The sequence below is a fragment of the Staurois parvus genome, unplaced genomic scaffold, assembly GCF_062004578.1.
Source record: "Staurois parvus isolate SC_StPar_1 unplaced genomic scaffold, SC_StPar_1.0 ptg000014l, whole genome shotgun sequence".
Taxonomy (NCBI): Eukaryota; Metazoa; Chordata; class Amphibia; order Anura; family Ranidae; genus Staurois; species Staurois parvus.
The window spans coordinates 7,740,699-7,768,374 of record NW_028317810.1 but is presented as its reverse complement, the minus strand read 5'-3'; the positions used below and the strand labels follow the sequence as shown (position 1 = coordinate 7,768,374).

At 41.4% G+C, this 27,676-nt stretch overlaps 1 protein-coding gene and 1 long non-coding RNA gene across 2 annotated transcripts in view; one reads left to right on the top strand and one right to left on the bottom strand.

The window, feature by feature from the left end:
- The first annotated feature begins 396 nt into the window (after positions 1-396).
- Positions 397-6,690, top strand: LOC149473512 (uncharacterized). The gene is made up of 2 exons (XR_016312675.1): positions 397-3,164; positions 3,217-6,690. It is a non-coding gene; the product is annotated as an uncharacterized LOC149473512 (long non-coding RNA).
- An 11,019-nt stretch (positions 6,691-17,709) lies between these two features.
- RNFT2 (ring finger protein, transmembrane 2) overlaps positions 17,710-27,676 on the bottom strand; it is an 86,763-nt gene continuing 76,796 nt past the window's right edge. The window contains exons 8-10 of the mRNA XM_089677076.1: positions 23,477-23,542; positions 21,032-21,133; positions 17,710-20,089 (exon numbers count right to left, since the gene is read on the bottom strand). Coding sequence (XP_089533202.1) covers positions 19,955-20,089; positions 21,032-21,133; positions 23,477-23,542 — 303 coding nt within the window. The 3' untranslated portion in view covers positions 17,710-19,954. The remainder of the gene's footprint in view (positions 20,090-21,031; positions 21,134-23,476; positions 23,543-27,676) is intronic.

Sequence of the window (27,676 nt, the reverse complement as noted above, 5' to 3'; positions counted from 1 at the left end):
TCTTGATGGCGACAGGACCTTAGACGACTAGAGTACAAGTTAGAAGATGATGCAGGCTTCGGTCTAGTAGTCCAGAAGAGCAGACGATAGGGTAATTACATATGATTTTCTAGACCCCTGGACCCAAATGAGCAGTTGACCTGTGCAGTATGGGCACAGCCCCACTACAAAGGATTTTCAGGTTTCCCAGACTTAGGCTTTAGAGTGAAACCCAAGTCCAACCTTGCACTTGAGCGATGCAGAGGGTGAATGATTATGGATTGGAGGGTGGCAGGAGTTGCTACATGTTGTTTCCCACTCTCTGCAAATCTGTTGGTTACTTGCATAAAACAAATATAACAAAGAACAGTGAATATTGGACCAGCAACTGATATACTGTTTGTTTTCATTTCAGGTTAAGAAAGCATGTGTCCTCGAGAGGAGGAGTAATTGAAGCCATTGGTGCCTGAAGATGAAGAGGATGATCCTGTACTGGAAGTGCAGATGAAGGCGTAGTTATAAGGAATGGCTGTCGAGAGCCAACATCAAGGCCTCAATGCATGCAATGAATAGTCAACCTTACTGTGCTGTAAGAGTGGGAAGGGGCAGTATGTCATTAGATAGCTGCTACTAACCAGCAAGATCTGGGAGAATGTGCAATGGGCTTGGTGATGCTGAGTGTGCTGTAGCTCTCCTGGAGGGCTCTAAGTTAAACTTGTAGTGTAATAGTCGAGAGAACACTACAAAGTTCCAACTGCTTCCAGTCTGGCAACTTTGTTTGCAATTGTGTGGATTTTTTTTTAAGATTTCTCTAAAACACACTCTGTGTGTATGTAGTATGTACATAATAGAGTCTATTTATTGTACATAAAGCAGTTTCTCTTTTCACCCAGCAACCACTTTTCCAGTACTGCTTCTGACAATGACTTTTTTTAGATTTATATTGAACAGGTTTATTGCTCAAAAAAAACAAAATTTACTTGTCAAGTGATTTATTATATTTGCTGGAAAAACACAAGAGAAAGCTATTTATTAATGTTATGTATGTTCTACAGATCAGACACAGCCTTAAAGACTTTGTAGGTGCTGTAAAAGGTGTTTTATTCAAAAATCTTTATAAATTGCAGCTGTATTGTTATCAAGCAGTGCTGCCCACAGAGGCTTTTGCTTGGAATGATCAAATGTAGGCAGTTGAGATTGTCCCGTTCTAACAAACACTGAGCCAAATTTCACCATCAACCAGTGAGTGACTGTTGACCAGCATATATTTGTGCACATCAGACTCACTCTTTTACAGAAAACATTAACATTCTCTTTAGTGAATGATTTAAATGTGAAATCATATCTTTAAAGATAATACAAAAAATAAGCGAACGTTTAAAACATAATACTTTATTTTAATAAATGTAAATATAGGATCAAACAGGCACTTACACTAGAGATTGGGATTCTTCAGACAAACATGCTGAAGGTCTTAAGAGTTAGGTGCTATTTTGGTGTTACAGCCCATCTTGATTGAATCATCTAGAAAAAATACTAATGGATGATGATCCATAAATGACACCCATTTATTGACATCTAGTCTTACAAAAGGAAAACGAAGAAAATTATACACATTTACAGTTACCTAAGGTATAGCAAGTGCCACTACTAGAATGCCATGATGCATCAATAAGGCAGATCAAATATTTTATGCCTTAAAACATAAAAGGCAAGTACACCAAGCAACACTAAATCAATAAGAAGTAAGATATCAGTAAACCAAAGTTTTGTTTTTGTTTTTTTTAAGAACTGGAAATAGCAATAAAACTTTAAAATCATAATGCATTTTATCTTAATTATAAACCTGCTTGTTTTTTAAAGGTGAAAAATATCTTTTAGTCCCAAAATAATGAAACACCTTTTGATGATTAGCTAACAACATATTCCAAATACACGAATCAAGAAAAAAATAATTTGGTAATATCTCGTTAATTAAAAAAATAGACTGAGAAACATCTATACTTACAGTGCAATTTCTTGCAAAAGTAGATCAAGCTGTACATTTCATAATGCCATTTTGTATATTTTAATCAAAATGGAATTTCATAATTTAGATCAATTATTCTTTGTTTTATGCTGAATCAAAACTTGATCAAACCTTTTTTATGTTTTAACACCACAATAAATGAAATGATAAACAAAATATCAATCAAGATGGTGTACGTAACACTGATATGTGGTCATTTTTACATTTTGTTTAAACTTTGTCTAGACATTATCCCTAAAATTAGGCCTAATTCTGAAAAAATGGCCCTGCTAGGAAAATGTATAAACATCTCTTAAGGATAAAATGGAAAATGTAATTCTTGGTAAGTGTCTGGATGATCAGTCTGGTCTAAAGAAGGCCAGGGTAAGGAAAATTCAGTTATGACATTGACTGTTAAAAGCTGTAGAATATTAACCAAATGTGTATTTTTTTGCATTGTGCTATGGGTCTATGGCCTTGCCATTTAAAACCAGGGAGTTGTTTGAGACTCAGGTGGCCCAAAAAAGGCATTCCAGGAATTGTGTTAGAAAAGGAAAATGTAAGTTGGTGCTAGTGTAGCCTTACAGAGTAGGGCTGGTGCTTTGGTTTTGGTCAAGCCCAATTGGCTGACATACTAAGGTGTAACATTAGGCAGTAACCTGGTGACTCAAGACTGGTGCTATAACAGAACAGAACAGTAGATTATAAACGTGGATGGGAATGAAGTCTAAGTTAATAATAACATGGAAGAGGCATATTCCTAAAATTTCCTAAATTGAATTTTTAGTTATTTATAAAAATCTGAAGGTATTTTTTTTTTTTTTTTTTTAAAACATGTAATTTTCTTTGTGAAATTCATTCTCTACTTAATTTCTCTAATTTATCAACACGAGAAAATAATATATCATCAATCTTTTTTGACTGATATATAATTTTTTTTTTTTAAACTGGCTTCTTAAGAGTTTTATATAATATCAGTGCAAAAAGCAGATGTGTGGAGTTACTCATAGCGAGCAATCCTTACTAGGTGCACAAGTCTTTATACTCTCTTTTTTAACATAGCACTACTCTTTGCACTGTAATTAATTAAGCTATTGAGGGTAGTTATATGGGGTATCCTGGCAGGTTATCAGGCTGGGGGATCCTGGCAGGTTATCAGGCTGGGGGATCCTGGCAGGTTATCAGGCTGGGGGATCCTGGCAGGTTATCAGGCTGGGGGATCCTGGCAGGTTATCAGGCTGGGGTATCTTCATCTTTCTGTGTTTGTACTAGGGTAGCTTCAGGGAAATCAATTTTTTTTATTGGATGTAATGCAATGTTTGGCCTGGTGCTTATTCTCGTGGTGCTATTTTAGCCTGATCATTGCAAGGGCTTTTGGATATTTGATAATTTTAGGCTGTTTCATAAAAAAAATGTTAAGGCTAAAATTAAAAATAAACTACTGACTAGTAATACATTATATTGGACTATAAAGGAGACTGATTTTCAAAAAATAAAAAAAAAGCACAATTTTTTTTTTTTAAAGAAAAAACAAAAGAAAAACAAGGCAAATTTGATATAAAATACATTTGGTGGTAATTGTAAGAATTATCTGTAGAGGTAAAGCATAAATCATATTTCAAATTTTGCCTGCCATTCATATTTATTTATCTGTCATTTCTCGTAAGTTTCAAGCTTGTCTTGTTTTGTGATAAGCCATTTCTGAAAATGATTTTGTTTCATATATTGAGTATGCAGTAATATTTAGATAAAGATAAAATTCTCCAACAATTATACCCAATTTATTGCTTTCAGGATAAGCATAACATGATAATCCCATAAAAAATGAAGATCACCTTATTACGGTTTTAAATTACAAATATGCAACATTTAAAATGGAAATGTAGATTGTTTAAATCTGTTTTAAGGTAACTGACATGCAATAATAAGCAATTATTATTATTATTCTTGTTAAATTTGTAAAAAATTTTAAAATAGATGTGTTCTAACAAATAATATGAGTATAATTTTAAGACTAAATCTTTTAAATGCAAATATACTGTTAACTAATAACATGGTTTAGCACTAAGCCACTGCTGTAGACTGTGGCCCTGTTAGGTGTTGAAACCCAAGGTTATTTGAAGCTCAGTTTATAGATTACATTCTTGTGCAAAATTGCGTTTATCCCATTTGTGAGAGCTCTCTAGTGTTTGTAAAAGTGGTGACGTGACCTTTTTGTACCTTATTATAGCCAGGAAATGACAAATGAAAGAAAATTAGATTTGTTGGAAAATACTCATACTGTATATGTAAATACAATGACTGGTGCTCTTAATTGTATAAAGAAGTATTCCTGAATCCCCACAGGGAACATGTGAAAGCACAAGGGTTCAATATTATTGAATCATTTCAAAATACAAGTCAAGATCTACAGGTGGCAAACAAGGATTGGTACAAAGTAAGCACTTTTGACATCCTACATTAATTGTATGTTAGCTGAAACTCATCTGATAAAAAAAAAAATCTCCATTCAGATAATAATTTGTATATGAAATAAACAAATGCAACAAATACTCAAATTTGGAAGTTTGGGATTTTGTATTTGCTGAGTTTGCTCATCTTAATTCACAGGAAGCTGCTGTTCACAGTGTAAGCTCTAACAGCAGGATATAATCTAGAGTACCGATGTGGGGGTTAGTAGAGATCACCTGGGCCCTCCATAGAAGATGATCAGCTGGATCCATAATAGTACAATTACAGATTTCAAACAGTGAGTAATTTGGGATTAGAGAACCGATCCTCATGAATTAAATATGTGTAAATGCGTCCAATGCCTGAAAACCATACATTACAGACAAAACACTGTTAAATAATGAATGTCTTTATAAAAGCATTTATAAACAAATAAGAACGGTCTCTGTGGTCTTCAGCCACCAATTAAATGTCATGCACCTTTAAAACACTTTGATGAATAATGACAATAGTCGTTACAAATTCCCAACACCCAAAATTGTATGTAAATTGTGACTATGGCATGGAAAACTTTCTGAAATTTGCTGATTTATAGATTAAACCACAGGATTAGAGAAAGCATTTTCAGTGCGTCATCCACTGTTGTATGAGGTCATATCTACTACTGATTAAAAGAAAGAAAAAGATACTCTAACACTTTATTTTGAAATTATTTTGGACAAATTTCTTGCTTTACTTAAACATGAATTTGAGATTAGCTGCACCTTAAAGTGTAGTTATTAAACCATATTCAACAGCCTGTGGACTACTCAGTCACTAAGGGCACTTCTGCTAATGCCAACAAATCAACAGCCACAGAATTATTAAGAGTCTGCCCACCTTTTCTAATGGCATCATTCTATCACTAGTAATCGAAATTCTGTAGTGTTCCACCCAGCGAGGAGAGAACATCCACTAGGTAAAGCGGAGTTGTGCTTTAATATTTTTGCTGCTGGCAAGGCGTCACTAGTCACAGTGCTTGTGTGACATCATCTGCAACATGAATAATGTAAGGTAATTGCTTAATAGTGATATGTTCTACTATTCCGTACATTTTTTTTTCAAACCTGAGGTTTCAGTTCTGTGCATTGAATTATTGAAAAAAAAAAAAAAAAAAAAAAAGAAAAGCCAATGGCAGAAAATAGAATGGAGACTGATTGTACCTGCAAGTATTTTCTGAGAATGATTCATACTGACAAAAAAATAAAACTGCACTAATATAGCTTTCATAATATTAATCTGTTTTACAAAAATCTGTGTAAAACTGCTGATCGTAAATACGGGCAAGTACAATCAATATCTGCCTGCGTGTAGGTTTTTAGCCAAGCATTCCAGTCTTTAAAAGTATGGATAATTTCAGGCATAGGACACTTTAGCCCTTATAAAAAAAATGCAAAGGGAAATGCTGTGTAGTCTGGACAATGTAAAATAAATGTTTACTGATATAAACGTTTCACCATGCTTTCAGTGCTGACCTCTGTGCTTTATGACCAAACATTGCCTTTATTAGTGAATTGATTCAGCACACAAAATGGCTTCATTTAACATGTACTTTTTATTTACTGAAACATCTTCACCAGCTAATGGTTTCTTTTTCCTGTATCATTAAACGTTCTTTATCATTTGTGTTCTGGATTTTGAATGTAATTTTGAATGACCTGGACTTCACTCTTGTTAGTGAATCACAATTCAACTTCTGTCATACACAAGGTTAGAATGTGAAAAACTGCATCCAATATACAAAGTACTAGTTTAAAGGGTCAGATCAACCAAAACTGATATTTGGCTTGAATAGATAACAACTTCCTTTATCCCATGCCATGGCCTTAGGGTAGGGGGATTTCTAACTTTCCCTTTGAATGTTATCAATATTGTGGAGATAAGACCTCTTGTTAGGAAAAAAAAGTGAGACTCCATGTATAAAGAGTCCAAAAATGTAAGAACTAAATGACCGATCCAATTTACCAATATCTATTCAAAAATAAAACATCAGTATTGAACGGACTGACCTTTTCAATATAAGGACCACAACTAAATGATGAATTTATTCTACTTTTAAATGAAGGAAATGTATACTGAAAGATTTCTTTTAAAAGCTAAAGTTGTTTTCTATATATATACCTATATACAAGTGATCTATGTAATGATTTTATTTTTACGATTTCTCTGTTTTATTTTTGTGTTTGCAATAAATATGAGTGCAACTATGAAAACCGTGTCCTGTCTGTTTTTAATGTCAAATGCACTTCTGTCTTCCAGAAAAGAATTTATAATTTTTTTAATGAATGCAGGCATGTTACAGAAAATGTGTGATAGTAAGGCCCCTTTCACATGGGGATAGCAGGGGATCAGCTCAAAGATAGAGACACATCCATATTTGCTCAGTTTGTGCAGCGTGCACATGGACAGAGCCTACTCTGTTCTATGGGCGGCTGGGGGTAAATGAACCCTGCTGTCCGTTTACACCTGGCTACCCTCCGCTCTGCCTAAACAGAAAAGGACTAATCCTACTCCGGAGGTAGGCGGGTGTAAACGGACACAAGTCTGTTTCCATCCACCTGTCCATACGCATGCATGGACCTTACGATCAGATCAGGTTTCTCCACATGCAAAAATCAATTTTCAACGTCATACAAATCACATGTTTAAAAAGGAAACGCCGCAGTGACATGTGTAGGTGAAGACTGAACATGAGCAGGAAGAGCAATTAATGTGAATCTGTTAATCTGTAGCAGACAATGCTGCTAAGGCATGAGTAGGCAAATGTTTTTTCTATTATTATGAAGAGTTTAGTCAGGGGCGGACTGACAACTCATGGGGCCCCTGGGCAATAGGGGATCATGGGGCCCCTGTGCCCTTGCCCAAACTCAAAAAAGCCTATGAAAAAGGTACCAGGGGTATCTCATGGGGCCCCTACTGACCCCGGGCCCTTGGGCAGTGCCCGAGTTTTCAAATGGTCAGTCCGCCCCTGGGTTTAGTACATTTGTAGAAGAACCTAAATTCCTTTTATACCTTGCAAGTTACACTACAGTCACAGGGCTTGAAAATGAATAAGTCGATATGAAAGATGGAGTTGTACAGTGAATTTTGAAAACAGACAATAAAAATCTATATATTATAACAACACTGATTCCTCACACTCTATTTAATTCTATCAGTGCTGCTCACATAACCAAAAGCCTACATGCCTGGTTATGATCTCTACTGAAAGGGATAATTATCTAGTCTTGACTGAAGCCTCCTTCTGCATCAAATGATAAAACCCCTAGGATTTGTCATTAGTAGCACTTAATTAGTGGTCTCCAAACTGCAGCCAGTGGTCGGATTTGGCCCTTTCCTTGTTTTTATCCGGACCCTGGGGCACTATGTCTTCCAGAGACACCAATGATGGGGCACCATTCCTCCCACTGACACCAGTGTTGGGACACGTTCTCCCACTGACGCCAATGGTGGGGCACTATTTCTCCCAATGACGAGGCACTATTCCCACAGACACCAATGATGGGGCACCATTCCTCCCACTGACACCAATGACAGGGCACTATTTTTCCCACTGACACCAACAATGGAACACAATTCCTCCCACTAAAAACAATGATGGGACATGGTTTACTCCCACTGATGCTGGGGCATCTACTACTCCCAGTGGATAAAATCTGCCCCTCCTAAACCCCAAAAGACAGTAAACTGGCCCTTTGTTTAGAAAAATTGGAGATCCTGTACTAAAGGGAAACTGGAGCAGAATTTCTCTGGACAAATAATTTTTGCAATTATTTTTACTTTTCATTTAGGAAAGTGACTATTTAAGGATGTTTGATGATAAAGCTTTCATATTGTTATTCTTCCTACAGTATTATTATTAAAAAAAATTGTAAGTTCTTCTAAATACAACATAAAATTACTTCTAGTTATTGGGTGAAAGCATTATCCTCACAAGGAATGTGACAACACTAAATTAAAGTGGACCTTGCACCTGAAGTACAAGGTCCGCTGTATATGTTTGCCTCCCTACCTGAACCGCTAAAAGATAAAAAAAAAAATCCACCTGTAATGCCTAGACAACAGTGACATCATCACTGCACTTGCACCAAATCTCGCTGGAAAGATGCTTCCATCACTGTGCTGTAGAGAGATTGGGAGTGCTCATACCAGAGGAAAGGTGCGTGTATATACAGTGCTCAGCATAAATGAATACACTCCTTTAAAAAAGTAAGATCTTAATCAATATCTCAACACAAGAACAATCCCCAACATTTTGACAAAACTGTGTGTTATAGAACATTTGTTTAGCTCATTACATAAAAGTAAGGTTAATAATATAACTTAGATTAAAAAATCTTCAGTTTTACTCAAATTAGTTGATGCAAAAATTAATATTCCTCACAACACAAACTATTACATCTAGTATTTTGTATGAGCTCCATGATTTGTAAGGATAGCAACAAGTCTTCTATGTATGGAATGAACAAGTTGACGGCATATTGCAACATCTATCTTTTTCCATTCTTCAAGAACTATGTCTTTTAGAGCCTGGACGCTGGATGGAGAGTGATGCTCAACTTGTCTCTTCAGAATTCCTCATAGGTGTTCGATTGGGTTCAGATCAGGAGAACATACTTGTCCATTGAATCACTTTCATCCTGTTCTTCAGAAATGCATCAGTGGCCTTAGATGTGTGTTTTAGATCATTGTCATGTTGGAAAAGTGCATGACGACCAAGGGCATGGAGTGATGGTAGCATCTTCTCTTTCAACATAGAGCAGTACATGTGTGAATTCATGATACCATCAATGAAATGCAGCTCCCCGACACCAGCAGCACTCATGCAGCCACACAGAAGAACACTGCCACCACCATTGTCACTGTAGGCAAGGTGCATTTGTTCCGTTGCGACCCCATACAGTTTCAAAAACATTTATCTTAGTCTCATCACTCCAGAGTGGAGTCCTGTAGTCGTCTTCTTTTTCAGCATGGGCCCTGGCAAATTCTAGGCGGGCTTTTTTGTGCATGAGCTTTAGGAGAGGTTCCCTTCGCATGCATGCCATTCCTCTGCAGTGTATGCTCTATTGTGTCATGGGAAACAATTGCCCCACTTTGGCTTTCTACTTCTTTAGCTAACTGCAGTGAACTTGCATGGTGATTTTCTTCAACCCTTCTCATCAGAATACGCTCCTGTCAATTTGTTAACTTCCATGGACGGCCTGGTCATCTCTGTGAGATGGTTGCAGTTCCATCTTTGTTTGTTCCATCAACAGTATTTTGGCTGATAAGTAAAGCTTTACGGATCTTTTTGTAGCCTTCACCTGTCCTGCGTAAAGAAAATATTTTTTCTTTTGCAAGCCTTGTGACATTGTGGTGCCATTGCTGATAGCATAAAATGGTAAGGGGTTTTCTTTGTTAAGTAATACCCTTTTATAATCAACTGTCTGCTGAACACCTGTTCAATGAATAATTAGACTTACCTGTAGTTTAATTCTTGTTAATTAGGATTTTGTTGACTTAAATGTAGTTTGCTCCTAAGACTTTCATTGGGGTGTATTCATTTTTCCAACATGGTCTTGAATGAGTTTGTTAGGAAACATACTTTTTTGTGTGTGCAAATTAACAAATCTTAATTGAAATCAATGGCTGGCATCTGTGGGAGTATTTTGTAGTATAATGTCCCATAGAAAATGATAATTCTGAAAGTAAAGTAAAGGTTTTCTGACAAATTTGTTGGGGTGTACTCATTTATGCTGAGCATTGTATATATCAATAAAGTGTAACATTTTACCTCCAAATGTTCTGCATTTATCGATGGCTAACATGGTGCAACACTGTACTACATTGAAAAAAAAAACAAGAAAACTGGAAACTCTTTTCCCTGTAGTCTTCCAGAGCAGCATATGAGAATCAGAGGCTCCTCCTGGAAAAAAAACATGTTGTAAAGCTAAAGGTTATAAGGAGGTCCTTCTGTTGTCTATAAGAAAACACAACAATAGGCAAAAGATGAGAAATACCGCTGTCCTTGAAGACTACAGGAAATGGAATTAGTTAAGTCTAACTCTGAATTTCCCGTTGGCTTCCAGGACAGCATATGAGAGGATAAGATCTTACAAGACTAGGGAGGGACCACAGCCTGCCGGACCTATCTGTTTCAAAAATGTTATTGTCGCGTTCCAAAGAAAAATGTTTAAAGCAATAGCCCCATGCAGGGGAGATGGCCCATGCAGTGGCAGATGGAACTTGTAGTCTCTCTATTTATAAATTTCTATGAATAGATAACATGGCTGTGTGGATAACGCATACCTGGGTCAAAATCAAATGAAAACAGCAGAAACACCCTGCAAACCAGGCATGTGGTGGGGTGGTTTGAGAGTGGGGAGTTAGAGAATGTGACCATGTGTCATGTCTACTCTATCCTGTAAACTTTTTGAGATGGAATATCTAGAGATGATCCGTTGTTGATAGACAGGAACTGAATTTCTTACAAACCGTGCCACAATGGCTTTCTCGGCCGTTTTATGATTAGAATAAGGGTACAAATCAGTCAGTCAGAAAGGTCCTTTGTCTTTAGGAGCTGCTCCTCAGAAGCTAAGCTTCTAAGAGGAAAGAACTGGTTTCTCTGGAAGAAGCCTGGCCAAAGCACTGGCTAGTGGTAGCAGAATGGAAAACCAAGGTCTCTTTCGCAAGAATGGAGCAATTATATTTATTTCTATATTCTCAAAGTAAAAATTCTGAAGAACCCGCAGAGGCAGTCTAAACAGGTTAATGTGTAATTAGATTGGTGAGAGTATCTATGCCAACTGCACAATCTTTGGGGCTGAGAGAAAAAAGGTTCCTCTTGGAATTGTTCTGTAAGGCAAAAAAATCTGCCAGGTAATTGTGAAAACCCTTTAGATGGGTAGCAGAGAACTCAAATTCTTTTCTGCCCAAATGAAGCATATTATCGTCCATTGCCTCCATGATATAAGCCTCCTATATACGCAACTGTAGTGGAATTGCCTGAAAAGAATAGTAGGTGATGCCTTCTGGCTTCCTCTTGAAAATAGCTCAGAGCTCTCCATGCTGTATTCAGTTCCCTACAATTGCACGACTGCCTTTGGTGTTGACATTCTAAATCTTGTATTCTGGCAGAAAACTCTTTGAAAATTGGCACTTGATAGAGTATGCAGGAAATTGACTTTTTTAATTTTTTTTTTCGCATTGAATAGCTATCCCAGATCAGTGATACAGTACAATTGTGATCTGAAGTAGGGCAGGGCAGGGCTTCCCTCCACCACATTAAAGAATATCCCTGGTGCTGAAAACAGTCTGAAAGAGAGAGCTCTGAATCGAGAAAATTTCAACTTCATTGCTAGGCACAGAAACATCTGTAAGCAGTCTTGTATGGGTACATGTAGATAAGTTTCTCTTAAATCTAAGGTTATCATGAATCTTCTTTTAGAACTGATTTTACGGATAAGATCAAGTCTATGTGAAATGTGTACCTTGTTAACTTGCTTAGGGGCCTGAGATTCAGGATCAATGAGAACTTTCCTGATAGACTCTTGACAATGAAGACAGTAGAAACCTCTGCCCTGCACACAACATAAACTGAGATGGTTCATCAATTCTCCCAAAAAAATGGAAAGCACTCCTGACTTCTCTGGTTGACAGGAAACTTTCTATAGGGGAGTACTGATAAATTTCATCCCCAAGTTAAAACGATAGGAGGTCACTTACTTCAACTGTGGAAGTCTGCTAACCTTCCTCCCACAGGAATTTTTAGAATTTGGAGGGCTGGTTGAGAGGGTTAACGAAGACCTCCACCTTACCCTTTTCTTCCTTGCTTGACCAATATTTGTTATATGTAATTTCTTTGGATGCATCCAAAAAAAGGCATTCTTGGGCCTTGAAAAAACTTTAGCTAAAAGGATTTTCCTTATTAACCAAAAAGTTTTTTCTCTTATTGGCTGTGAGCTAAAGCGTAATCTTCAATTCAGGGCAGAACAGGAAATCACCTTTAAAAGGCAAGCTGCATAAACGAAGCTTTGAATCTGAGTCACCCAACCAAGTATTAAGCCACAGACCATGTTGGAATTAATTCAACAGGTCCCAGGATCTGGCTGACATTCTCAAAGGTCCAGAAGAAACATCCGCTGTAAAGTTTACAGACTTGAAATGCCTAATTTTAGTGGTGGCTTCAACTAAAAGAGCCAAAATACTTAATTCCTAGCTGTACAGGTTATAGCCAGGGCGGATACTGAGATTAGAAATAATGGAGTCCCAAGCCCTTTTAAGAACGATAGAACTCTTCTTTTCCATTAAATCCTTCAGAATGCCCAAATCTTCAAAAGCAAGGTGCATATTTTTGGACATTATAGAAAAAGGTGTGTATAAGCAAGGGTTCTTACTCCACAAGCACACAGTATCCTCTTCAAAAGGGAATCTGTTCCTCCGCTCCGCGTTATCTTTCACCTCACTATCCCATCTTTTACACAGCCTCGGCTCCTGAGAAGCGCCGGGGTGTTCTGATAGCTTTTAAACGCAATCTCCCCTTTGTCTGTTCTAGGCATATAGCGGACCCCACAGGCAGGTATTTGCTTCTGCAAGGCACCCTCTGGGACCAGGAGGTTACCTTTGTCTCTTACTATGCGCCTAACCGTTTCCAGCATAAATTCTTTTTGCATCTTTGCACCATTGTTTCTCGACACTCTAAGGGTCTTCTTCTTGTTATGGGGGATTCGAATGTTACCTTGGATTCCACATTGGATAGGCGCTACGCACGGGGAGCGACCCCCTCTCATGACTTGGTGCTAGAGGAACGTATGCGCTCTCTTTTGCGGACGGCGGGGCTAGCGGACGTCTGGAGGGAACTTCATCCAACTGAATGCGACTTTACGTTCTATTCCAATCCTCATGACAGTTTTTGTAGAATTGATCATATATTCATGCAGGTCCAGCAGCTCCCCTCGGTCCGACGGATAACTATTCCCTCCTCACCCTGGTCAGATCACGATCCCTTGGTACTCCTCCTTGCCCTTTCTGGGTCAGGACGGCGCCCTTTTCATTGGCGCATCAATGACTCTTTGCTGACCACTCAGGCTACCTGCCAACAAATAGAATTCTTTTTACGAACATACTTTGCGGAAAATTCGGGATCGGTCTCTTCAGCAGTGCCCCTTTGGGAAGTGCATAAGGCCACGATGCGGGGTCATGTTATACAGCTGGCTGTGGTCCGGAAGCGGGAGCGGGAACGCCGACTCTTGGAGCTTCATTCTCTCCTGGCCTCTGCGGATGCGCGTTGGAAGTCATCTCCATCCGTGGCCCATAAACGCGCTTGGGACGCTCTGGCGACAGAATTGGACCTCCTCGCCTCTTCGGAGGCGGAACGGGCCCTGCGTTGGACCAGACACAAATTTTACTCCTGCGCTAATAAGCCCGGTCCCATGCTAGCCAGGAAACTCAATTCTGTGGGGAAACCCCATAAACCAATTCGACTTCGACTTTCCACAGGTGGCTGTACTTCTAATCCCCAGCAGATTGTTTCCCGATTTTCGGACTTCCTTTCGCGCCTCTATGCTGCCCCAGAGCCTTTCCCTGTGGCCCAGGCAGAGGCATTCTTTCAAGACCTCCATCTTCCCGGATTAACCGAGGCAGCACAGGCAGCCCTCAACGCTGGTGTCACCGTACCGGAAGTGCTCCAAGCGATCAAATCTTTACGGTCCACCGCGGCCCCAGGTCCCGACGGCTTCTCCGGTCTCTATTATAAAAAATTCTCAGCCCTATTGGCGCCCTTCTTAGCGGCCTATTTCAATGAGTTACGACAGGGCTCTTTGCCTTCTCCGGACGCACTTAGGGCACATATCTCTATGATTCCTAAGACGATCGACGATGTCCAGGAACCGCAAGCCTTCCGGCCCATTTCTCTTCTTAATGAAGACCTGAAGATATTGGGCAAGATCCTTAGTTTTCGCATCAATAAATATTTGTGTAGCCTGGTCCACCGGGACCAAGTAGGGTTCGTCCCCGGGAGGCAGGCGGGTGATAACGTCCGTAAGGTGGTCCATCTTATACATTTTCTGCAACAACGGAAAATCCCAGGATTCCTACTGTCCTTGGACATATATAAAGCTTTTGATTCTCTATCTTGGGAATATCTGCGGTTTGTGCTGTATCGTTGGGGTTTCGGGGATTCTATTCTCTCTTGGATTCAGGCCTTATATTCCTTTCCCTCGGCCTCCGTTAAATACGCTGGGTATTTCTCGGATCCCTTTCCTGTTGGGCGAGGGACGAGGCAGGGTTGCCTGCTGTCCCCGGCGCTCTTTGTCCTGGCGCTTGAGCCACTGGCTTTAGCGCTCCGGACCGATTGCAATATATCGGGGGTTCCATACGCGGGACAGGAGTTTAAGCTGAGCCTCTTTGCGGACGATGCCCTCTTGACCCTTACTAATCCTCTGACGACGCTTCCTAACTTGCAACGAGTTCTTGAGCGCTTTTCCTTGATTTCGGGTCTACATATCAACTTGGATAAAACCGTCGCTCTTAATATTACTTTGGCTTCAGATTTGGTTTCGCGCCTACAATCCCACTTCCCTTACCGGTGGGCTTCCTCTTTTTTGGAATACTTGGGCATTCGCTTGACCCCCACCTATGACTCCCTTTTTGCTGCAAATTATTATCCTTTGCTTAGCTCTTTATCTTCTCTTATGCATTCCTGGCAATTTCCGCACCTGTCTTGGATAGGACGGGTTCATTCAGTGAAAATGACCATCTTGCCGAAATTGTTATATTACTTTCGCACCCTCCCGATGCGGGTTCCCCCTCACTTTCTTCGGTTGCTTCAGGCGAAGTTCATGCGTTTTATCTAGGCCGATAAACACCCCAGAGTTTCTAGAAATACGCTCTTTGCTCATAGACTCCAGGGTGGTCTAGGGGTACCCAATGTAGCTAAGTATTATCAGGCGAGCCAGATTGCCCCGCTGTCTATGTTGCACGCTTCCTCCGATGTTCCTCTCTGGGTCCTGCTGGAACTACCTAATTGTGCCCCTATCGCACTGTCGACACTCCTATGGCTTCCCCCTGCCCTGCGCCCTATGGCGCTGAGTCCGATGTTGCTCCATGGCCTACAAGTCTGGGACTCGGTACGTTACTCCAGTGGCCTGATGTCACCCTTTTTGCCCTTGCTTCCAATCATTAACAACCCTCTTTTCCCACCGGGTCTAGATTGCCAGAGGGCATTTTCTTGGTGGGTGGCTCATGGTTTCGCACAGGTGCAACACTTTTTGACTTTTTGGTCCTTTCCCGCCTGGAATGTCCTTCGGGAGTCTCGGGATGTTCCCCCAGCGGAATTTATTCGGTACCTTCAATTGCGGCACTGGCTACTTTCCCTGAGGGCCACTTCTGCTTTCCCATATCAGAAATCTGCCTTTGAACGGCTTTGCCAGCAGCACCCGGGCGCCCCGGGCCTTATCTCCCTTCTTTACGCAGCTTTGAACAGACGCTTGTCTCACACTTCTCTTTCATATGTTGTTCAGTGGGAACGCGACCTGGGAGTGGCTGTGGATCCGGAGGACTGGAGTAGGGCCTGGTCACTCATAGCTAAATGTTCATTTAATACGACCACGCTGGAAGCAGACTACAAGGTATTGTTCTGTTGGTACTGGGTTCCGGCTCGTCTGGCCCAGGCTAACCCTGCCTGTAGTGATCGATGTTTTCGGGGTTGTGGCCATCGTGGCGATGTACTGCATATCTGGTGGTCATGCTCGAGGTTGGTTCGTTTTTGGTCTCGTGTGTTTGGCCTCCTTTTCACTTTGTTTCATCTCTCCATACGCCGGGATGCTCGGTATGCTTTGCTTCATTGCCCCATACCGGGCCTCTTGGCTCGTCAGCAGCGGTTGGCTTCCTATTTGTTTTTATCGGCTACTAGGACAATTGCTCAGGCCTGGAAGAGTCCGTTTGTACTTTTCCAGGGGGTGCGGGATCGTATGACTACTATGATGCTCAACGAACAGATGTCGAGTATATGCAACGACTCTCAACATAAATTTTTGAAAGTATGGGAGCCGTGGTTGCAATACGCCTTTCCCACGCTCCCCCCGGCCAGTGTGGGGAGGTAATGGAGTTTGGTATTGGCGCTCGTGGACCGCTGCTCTTTGGTTTTTTTTTTTGTTTTGTTTTTTTTTCCCTTTCTTCTCTGCTCTTCTTCTCTCCTTTTCTGTTTGTTTTGATGTGACAGTGGACAACTGTCTTTAGTTGCGATAGTCAGAGTCTTATTGATGTTATTGTAACCTATGTGCCATTGATAGCCCCTGCGTGGGCATACGTTTTGCCTTATTGGAATTAGAGCGTTGTCTGCTCTATTATGCCTTTTTTATTGGTGCAATTGATAGCCCCTGCATGGGTGTGTTTTGTTGCCTCTGTTTTATACTGTTTAAAATGAATAAAAACCATTGAAATACAAAAGGGAATCTGTGCTTAAGATTAGTCAAGAAGAATGGCTCTCTCTCAGGATCCCATTTTCTCAAACAGGTGCGGACTGACAACTCATGGGGCCCCAGGCAATAGGGGATCATGGGGCCCCTGTGTCCTTGCCCAAACTCAAAAAAGCCTATGAAAAAAGGTACCAGGGGCATCTCATGGGGCCCCCTACTGACCCCAGGCCCTCGGGCAGAGTCCGAGTTTCCAAATGGTCAGTCCGCCCCTGTTCTCAAAATAGAATCAGCTGTACGTTGTGCACAGGAGAAACAATTCATTTTCCAGAAGACACCGATACATTTGATCACGCAGGAGAAGTTGAACTTTCATCTTACAAGGACAATTTAAATTTAGAGGGTCTGGAAGCACTATCCACAGCAAGGTCACTGTGCACAAATTCTAGATTCCCTAGAAGGGATGTCTCTAACTGCTGAAGGAGAGGTAGCTGGAGTGAACCTTTGATTTAGGTAGTGTTGGGGGGGTTAAGAGACTGGAGGACAGGAAACACTACTCCACTATCCCTAGTAAGGACTGGGGAAGGGGAGAAAAGAAGGATGGTTAACACTGGTCACCATATGAAAGGCACCACCACCACCACCAACATGACTCTTCTGGTTGGAGGAAACATAAAAAACCGATGACAATGGAAGGACAACCTTTTAACCTTTAGCTTTACAGTGTGTTTTTTGTCTAGGGAGGAACCTCTGTCTTTCATATGCTGTCCTGGAGGGCAACTGGGAAAACATATATATAACACACACATGTACACGATCTTAAGCAAAATCAAGTCTGTATTTAAGTCCATAAAACATCTTTATTTTCAAATAAAGAAATGAACATAGAGTTTATCCAGGATTGTAAATAGCTTCACTTTAAGCCTTCAAGTTATTCCATAATTTCAATCTGCTTTCACTTAAGCAAGATCAACTGACTCCAGATCCTCTCCATAGTTTCTAACCTATTCTAAGACAAAATTTCCCACTCTGTTGCCCCTTTACCTCTACCTGAGGGGTGGCCTCCAATGGTGTTTACAGCCTCTCTGCAGAATTCTTGCCCCTCTACTCACGCCTGTGCAATTATTTCCCAAACATCTGAATGGAGACTTACAGTTGCGCTCAAAAGTTTGCACACCCTGGCAGAAATTGTGAAATTTTGGCAATGATATTAAAAATATGACTGATCATGACAAAAAAAAGTATTTTATTTAAGGATAGTGATCATATGAAGCCATTTATTATCACATAGTTGTTTGGCTTCGTTTTAAATTATAATAACAGAAATCATCCAAATGGCCCTGATCAAAAGTTTACATACCATGGAATGTTTGGCTTTGCAACAGACATACAAGGTGACACACACAGGTTAAAATGGCAATTAAAAGGTTATTTCCCCACATCTGTGACTTTTGAAATTGAAATTAGCGTATGGGTGTTATAGTCAATGAGTTTGTTAACTCTTACGTGGATGTAATGAGCAGCCTAGAACTGAGCCACGGGGAGCAGAAAATAACTGTCAAAAGATCTGTGTAACAAGCTAACAGAACTTTAAAAAGATGGAAAAAAATATGAAAAGATATCCAAAAGCTTGAATATGCAAGTCAGTACGGTTCAATCCCTTATTAAAAATTCTTAAGAAACGACCACAAGAATTGCTTGGGATAAAAAGAAGACCCCAGAGGTAACCTCAGAAGAAATACAGGCTGCTCTGGAAAAAGATGGTGCGATTGTTTTAAGGAGCACAATACAACAATTCTTGAACAAAAATTAGCTGCATGATCGAGTTGCCAGAATGAAGCCTTTACTGCACCAATGCCACACAAAAGCCCAGTTACAATACGTCTGACAACACCTTGACACACCTCACAGCTTTTGGTACACTGTAATATGGGGTGACAAGACCAAAATAGAGATTTATGGTCACAACCATAAGCGCTATGTTTGGAGAGTGGTCAACAGGGCCTATAGCGACAAGAATACCATGCTGTGAAACATGGTGGTGGCTCACTGAGGTTTTGAAGGTGGGTGAGCTCTAAAGGCATGAGAAATCTTTTGAAAATTGATAGTGAGATGAATGCAGCATGTTATCAGAAAACACTGGCAGACAATTTGCATTTTTCTACATGAAAGCTGCACATGGGATGCTCTTGGACATGCCAGCATGACAATTACTATAAGCACAAGGCCAAGTGGACCCTCCAGTGGTTACAGCAGAAAAAGGTGAAGGTTCTGGAGTGGTCATCAAAGTCTCCTGACCTTAAAATCATTGAGCCATCCTGGGGAAATCTTAAACGTGTGCAAGATGACCAAATGACCTGGAGGCATTTTGCCAAAACGAATGAGTAGCTATACCAACTGCAAGAATTCAGGGCTTCATAGACAACTATTACAAAAGGCTTAAAGCTGTCTATGATGCTAAAAGGGGCAATACACAGTATTAAAAACTAAGGGTATGCAGACTTTTGAACAGGGGGCATTTATTTTGTTAACTTATTGCCATGTTTTGTTTTATGATTGTGCCATTCTGTAATGACCTACATTTGAATATGAATCCCATTAGAAATTAAAAAAATGTGTTTTGCCTGCTCACTCATGTTTTCTTTAAAATGGTACATATATATTACCAATTCTCCAAGGGTATGCAAACTTTTGAGCACAACTGTATTCCAAAGCAGGCCAAATGCAGCCTCTGAACTGCCAGCTGTACTTGCGATTTTGATGACCTACTTTTGCATACAAACCTTTAAAGACTATAATAAACTGCATCTCCACAGCTTGGTGTATAATGCTAAATGTGCTCCGCAATTTGATAAACAGTACTAACAAGAATGCATGAAACAAATTTGGGGCAGAATGCTTGGGTTTGTGTACTACAGTTTCCCAAGAAATATCAAAAGGCATCACACAATTCAGTTCACTTGGATAATGCTTTAATACTCTGCAAAATCTCTAAGATTGACTGAAAAATAGGGAATTGTCGTGCACTCCCCAGTAATGCCTTCGTACAGCCACATCCACCTACATTCTGTCATAGCCCTGTGTGTCAATACACTTGAAAATGAGCAGAAGTGGAACCGTCTTTCCACAAGCGAAGGGTTTCCACAGCTAAAGAACGACAGAGTGGGCAAGTTCTCTCTCTGTCAAACCAAAGGCAAAGACACTCCTCACAGAACACATGCTGAAAGAAAAAAGAAAAGAATAAATAATGCTTGCCTCAGTGTTCCTGTGTGCAAGAAATGAAGCCTACCACTTGTGGTAGCCTACACTCACTAAAGGTGGTACTGGAAGAGGCACATAAAGGATTAGGTGATACTGTGACAGCTGGGACCTTATAGTGATGCACAGAAATTTAAGAGTGGATAAAGCAGTATCTAAATTACAATCAGGCTAGAAGTGACCATTTCTAACTACTGCACATGCAATTTGGAGAGAACAGAAACACATTAATCTTTTAGTTAGTAGGTAATATTGCAAGCACTAACATCCATACTTTGTCCACACTGCTACTATTGCCAGACAGCATCGTCTACATTAGCTCTGTTTTGCACAAGTATCCACCTTCCTTTTACTTTTACATATTTTGTAGATATGATGAGGACATCCCTATATTCTACCTTTCTGAAAGCATGTCCATTGCCAACACTGCAAAGAAAACGCCTGAGACCTGGTTAACACTAGTGCGTGTCGTGCAGCCCATGTTTGCTCGGGTATGACAGCCCATTAATATGAATGTGCTACTGTGCCATGTGGACCGACCACACAAAAAAGGTGCATACACCTTTTTAAAAACATGGCCCCATGCGGTTTTCCTGCTGTTCTCACACCCGTGATTGCACTGCAGGCTGAGATACGTGGGGGTGCCATTTAGAATTTAGACCAGCAACTGGAATGTACAGTGTGGGCTAGTGTGAAATAGCTCAAATTGCCAACCCTCCCTCTCCTGGTCTGAGTGCTGCTGTGCATGGCCTTACAGGAGGAAAATATCAAGAGAGATTCAGGAATATGTTAGCTGCATCTAAAATACATTTAATGGTTTCTTTTTTAATCAGTAGACAGCTGGATTAAATATGCTTTATCTGCAGCAAAAAAAAAAAAAAAATGAAAACAAAGGTTATATTACCTGGCACATTAGGATTATGGGATCTTTGAAATCTGCCTGGCAAATAGCACATATATCCCCAGCTTCACTACATTGCTGGCTGCTGGCACGAACACCATATTTCTGTATAGGAAGAGTGCAGAAAATATATGAACACATACTTCATTGCACATTAAAATATGAATAAGCACAAAATTATAAATTATTAAGCATAACAAAAATAGAGTATTGTCTATACTGAAATGCCACTATACAATGTACATTATTCAGGTGCACTATCCAGTTGTTGGCTGTGAGAAAGGCATCCACCTAATTCACAGGGTCATGAATGAATGAATGAATCATACTCAATCACATGGGGGGGGCGGGATCTGGGGGGCCCTTGTTGAAGGGGGCTTTCAGACTCCGATAAGCCCCCTGCCCACAGACCCCCACAACCACTGGCCAGGGTTGTGGGGAAGAGGCCCTTGTCCCCATCAACATGGGGAGAAGGTGCTTTGGGGGGTGGGGGGAGCAACCCCCCCATGTTGAGGGCATGTGGCCTGGTATGGTTGAGGAGGAGGGGGCGCTTGCTCGTCCTCCCCCTTTCCTGACTTGCAGGGCTGCATGCTTGGATAATGGTCTGGTATGGATTTTAGGGGGGACCCCCATGCCATTTTTTTTTTAAATTTTGGCGTGAGAGTTCCCCTCAAAATCCGTACCAGACCCGGAGGGCTTGGTATGGATGGGAGGGGGGACCCCACACCATTTTTTATGTATTTTTTTTAATTGCCGGCAATTCTTTTACATTCAGCTGTCAGTGGGGAACCCCGCAGACAGTTGAAACATTGACACATGGTTGTCACTACTAAAATACTGCATGCCTTGATAAAATAACTAATGCGGTATTTTAGTAGTGTTTACTTTTTTGTGACCTCAGGAACGGATTAATTGGTTTTCAATGCATTCCTATGGGAAACAGCATTTCAGTTTACACATTTTTTGCTATACCAAGGTATGCCTTCCTTTTTCTGAAGCCATTCTGGTGGAGTCTCCAGCGGCAGATGCTGTGTGCAGGAGAGAACCGACAACAGCTGTGAAGTGCCTAGGAAATGATGTGACCCCTAGACTTACTATGGGGCTTCTGTGTTAGGCTGCCTCTCCTGCACACGTCTACCCACTGAAGCCGCCGCTGACAGCTCAGCATGGGACCGGACCGGAGTGGCTGCGGAACAGGTAAGTATAGTGATTTCTTCTTTATAGGGCTAGATAGATTAGTTTTAGAATATGGCTGTGAGTAGGTTTAGAGATAACTAGGTTTTGAGTAAACTTCTAATTTAATGTTGTAAAAAGCTTGGGCACAGACTTCAATAACAGAAGCACGATTTACACACACATAACACACTTTTGAATGAGTGAGAGTGATTCATCCTTTAGGCAGCCCATGCATAAGTCAGTTTTTTTTGTTCAATCAGTGGACTGGTGAGATCTCTCCAAGGAAGATCCTAGTCTTCCTATTCAAGGTGTATCACACCTCAAACCACAGCAAGAAGTATTCCTGTAGCATAATCTCTAAGTTGTACATCTCTGCCATACATGCACAATTACCCATGTTTTATCCATTTAAAGACCATGCAAGTACAGAAAAATACCTGTTGATATGCTAGAAGTGCACTCAGACCATAAAGCTGCCCATAAACTAGTAGAATTTACTTACATTTTTTTGAGAAGATCGAAAGAGCAGAATGGAAAATTTTTCTCGTACAAATTTCTAACACTGAGTGTGGTTTTCATTTGGAAAATTATTAATTCCAAAATGGAATAATTAAAGCAAATGAAAATTTGAAGCATTTTTGATTGGCACTTGTCAATCATTGAATGTACTGAGAATCTGTACGAGCATATGCTTCAAAATCTATTAGCGTAAGGCCAGCTTTAGTCCTGCTGTGGGTTGACAACACACAGCACTTTTGTGCACTGAGTGGTGTTAGCTCTACCTTTTTTTTTTTTTTTTGCTAAACTACTTAAATCTCACACACTTCCATCTTTAAAACATAAAAGCTAATCACTCTGTAGTTGCAAAATAAAAGCTAGAAGGACTGATTACTCTCTTTGAAATAACACAGAAAGTGTGTACAAAACACAGGACAACTCTGAACAAAGGGCATGGTTAGCAGATTTTTTTTTGCACTTATTGAACAGTTAGAACAAAACATTTCCACGGGTGAGCAAATAAGAGAAGTTCATTGCCAGGGTTTGCATACTTCTGATTGTACAGTAAATTAGATATCCAAAGAAAAAGTGAGCCCTCTTTGTAATGGCTGTAGCAAGATAATAGACTAAGGATCTCAGGAGCAGAAATCTCACTGCTAAAATCCCTGACAACTTCTGAAGGGAAATCAAACCACTTTGTTCAAAGTTAAAATATTAATTGGACACAATCTTTACTGGTCAAGGGAAACATATTTGTATTATTGATAAGAGTACCCGCGGATGGCATAGTATTCTCAATGCTTTCCTCAGGCCTCCGATTCGTCCACAGATGTCAAAGGACTGGAATAAAAGCAAGAATTAATTCCATTCATATAACTGTATACTGTTTAATATTGTTCATCCTGGTATAATGCCAACCATATATATTCAAATTGTTCTTACCAATACAAACAGATTTAAACATCACTAGCAATAATCGGACAAGACAGCGTAAAGTAATCTGAGATCTGGACCTCAGAACTGCATAGACAGAAAATCAAATCTTCTGGAAAGTAAAACATCTCCCTCATATTTATTACAGGCCTTACATGCGGGAGAATTGTACTGGTTACACAATGGGGATGGGGGGGATTGGCCAACAAGGGTGATTTATTGTAGGAGGGGGATTTGTGCGAGAGAATGTGTGCTGGGGGGAATTGTGCTGAGTCGGGGGATTTTGGGGAGAGAGCTTGTGCTAGGATGGGAAATTTGAGGGGAAAGAGGATGTGTACTATGAGGGCTGATTGGGGGGCCCGTTTTGTGCTGAGAGGGGGATCTGGAATGGGAGGAGGGGGAATTTTTGTTTGGGGAGAATGTTGTTTTGCAGATGAAATGTATGATTAGGGGTGAATGTGCTGATCCATGTTTTTTTTTTCCTTTAGGGGGAAGGGATTTATGCTGAGACATAATGCTCACACACTGGGGGGGATGCAGTTTGTCATTTTCGCTGTGGGCGCTGGATGACCATGTCCCGGCACTGCACACAGGGTACCCAATAAATCTCTTACTCCCCACACAGCACATAGCTGAGATCAGATTCCTTTACAGACACAGCCTCCATCTGCACAGTGTTTAGCTGGCTGCTATGTTGCAGTTCTGACCTCTGAAATTTCTAGATTAGAATGGCAGAGTAGCTGCAGTAGCCATCTACAAACTTTGCAGATTGAGCCTGTATCTGTAAGTGAATCCAATCTCAGTTATGTGCTTTGAGGGGGGCAGGAGGAGATCTGCTGAGTGCCCAGGCTGTATGCAGTGCAAGGATGGAAGGAGGAGCTCTGCTAGAAGTGATTATGTCATCTCTGCTGATCCCTGTCCTCTACCCTCCTAACCCACTGTACCCTGCCCTGCTGACCCCTGTCCTCTGCCCTGATAACCTTTGTTCTCCACCCTGCTGACCCCTATCCTCTGCCCTACTGACTCTTGTACTTTTTCCTGCTGATCTCCCATTCTTTGCCCTGCTGACCCCCCCCCCCACCTGTACACTGCCCTACTGACCCACCACACACTGCCCTGATGCCCAATGTTCTCTGCCCTGTTAACCCCTGTACACTGCCCTGGAAACCCCCTGTACACTGTCCTACAAACTAATGGCCTCTGTACACTACCCTATAAACTGATGACCCTACCCTGTATATTGTCCTAATGACTCCTATACACTGTCTTGCTAAGCTTGCATCCTCTGCCCCCCCCCCCCCCCGACATTTTTTTTGCACTCCCACATCACAGGCTAGGCCCGGCCCTGAGCTGGCCAAAGACAGATTGAAATTTGACTGATTCAACAGGGACCAGCCAAATTTCGATGCATGTGTGGTCGTTCCCACTCAACAGAAGTCGATCGTTAGAATGGGCTTGTTACAAAATGTTTCTCGATCAATGGTTGCGGCTGCTGATCAGTGTATTCTGAGACCGGGGAGTCACCTTGATTATTTGGATGGAGGAATCAGTTCTTTAGCTGATGCAGGTCTGATCCTGGGGCAGGACCACTACAAATGGAGAATTGTGACACTCCACATCTCCAACATTGGTCTGAAATTGACCAGGCTTCTGTACCATCTGGTCATAATTTTGAAATTTCTCTCTTGTGCCTGTGTGGCTACAGTTAGTTTAAAGGCAAAGAAAACATTTTTATCCAGGTCTTCCGAGGAACGGGCATGTCCCAGTGTCCGCTCCCAGTCTTGGACATAGAAATGGCGGTTGGGGAAGGTGCTAAACAGGAGATTGTCATATGGTTTTGAAATGGCGTGTCAAAAAGGTATAGATCCTCAAATGGGGTCAGGTCCCTGTGGAGCCGACCTGTCGTTTCGTGCTTTTGATAAAAGTGTCAGCATTGGAAATAGTACAGTGGCTGTTCGTTGCGTGGTGAGGAAGGGGCCATGATCTCCCGCAGGGTTTTAATCCCTTTAGAGCCAATTGCCTGCTGAATGGGAGAGGAATTTGAGTCTTGCCATTGTAGAAAACATTTGCAATACATCCCTGGTGGGAACTTTGAATTTGCCATGATTGGAGTCATAGGACCGTGGTTGGAAGAAATTATATATTTTCTGATTGAGGAATCCCAAACGTGGATGAGACAGGTTATCAGGGACGGTGATATTGGTGAAGGTGGGCGGTTAGTTGGGTGGGTCCAAATGAGTGAGTGTATTCATAGGTTTACTACCAGTACAGGACACAATTCACTGTACAACACCCAAATCAATTGTTCCTGGATAACAAAGTAATTGCACAGGGTAAAGGAAACCTGCTTTGAAAGGAATATATGGGTTGTCATGTTATCTCATTCTTAAACACTCTCATTCTGGCTGTCATCCTGATCTCATAAATTTAATTATTTCTGAGAAAACAACATTAGAACAAGCAGAGGGATCTGGGGTCTTGACTTCACTGGACGCATGCTTCTTTTTTTCTGGCTCAAAGTACCAAAGTTGGATGCAGACAACTAGCATTTGCAAAAAGATGCCCTGTGTATCCCCTTTTCCTTCAAAATGTATGTATAGCTAATTTTGTGGGGTTTTGTAGGATTAGAATCCCTATCATGTTGCATTGTTGTCTGTGTACCTCCTAGATAGATTTACCCTGTTTGCCCTGGTGACCATTGTCATTGAGGCAGAAAGTGATGGGAAAGCAAAAAGTTTACAGTTTTCTCCAAAACAAAAGTGAAGACAAATCTTCCAATGAGGATATCTATTTGGATAACATTTGTCTGAGAGGGGTTTCCCTTTACTTCTTGTTGCATCTTGGAGACAGAAGGTGAAGGTAAATCTTCACGGTGGGACAGCCAGAAAAAAAATAAATTGACAGGGTTGTAACCCTTACTACTCTATCCAAAAATGCTAAATTTGGGCTACACATACACTTTGAAAAGTTCCGCACACAAACGTAATACGTATTTTTTTCATAGGGTGCTGGTCAGCAGTACTAAAAGTCCCTAACCTTGAGGTAGCGTGAAGGTCAGCCTGTTTATTATTAGATCGTGTATTCACAGTACACGATCTGTTTGGAGAAACAAAGAAGACTATCCTGACCTCACAGAGCTTTCAGCAATCCCTTTGAGTATATTGCATATTTACAGTGAACGTATTTTTTGCTCCATAAGATGCACTTTTTCCCCCCAAAAAAGGGGGGAAAATGTCAGTGCGTCTTATGGAGTGAATATAAAGCGGCAGGTCCGGTATTTCCGCCGTCACCATGTCAGAATATCGGGCCGGCCTCTCAGCTGTTCTCTGCGGCAGGAACTCACCTGTTCCTCGGTCCAGCGCTGTAGTCTTCCCGCGCCAGCTTCTTCCCGCCCGGCATCTGTGACAGCCAGGGGCCCACTGCGCTAGCGCGAGAAGCTCTGCGCTTTGTGAATAATCCAGTGTCTTCTGGGACACATGACAGGTCCCAAAAGACGCCGGGCCATTCACAAAGCTCAGCGCTTCTCGCGCATGCACAGTGGGCACCTGGCTGTCAAAGTCAGGTGCCCACAGTATAGGAAGGAGAACTCTGCGGAAGTGGGAGCGGGTACCTGTCAAATTCAGGTACCCGCTCCCCCTCCCTCCCTAAAGGTCTGCAGTGTCTGGTCATGCCCTGTACTGTCTGCAGTCTCTGGTCATCTCCTGTACTGTCTGCAGTCTCTGGTCATCTCCTGTACTGTCTGCAGTCTCTGGTTATCCCCTGTACTATGTCCGCAGTCTCTGGTCACCCCCTGTACTGTCCGCAGTCTCTGTTCATCCACTGTACTGTCCGCAGTCTCTGGTCATCTCCTGTACTATGTCCGCAGTCTCTGGTCATCCCCTGTACTTTGTCCGCAGTCTCTGGTCATCCCCTGTACTTTGTCCGCAGTCTCTGGTCATCCCCTGTACTTTGTCCGCAGTCTCTGGTCATCCCCTGTACTTTGTCCGCAGTCTCTGGTCATCCCCTGTACTTTGTCCGCAGTCTCTGGTCATCTCCTGTACT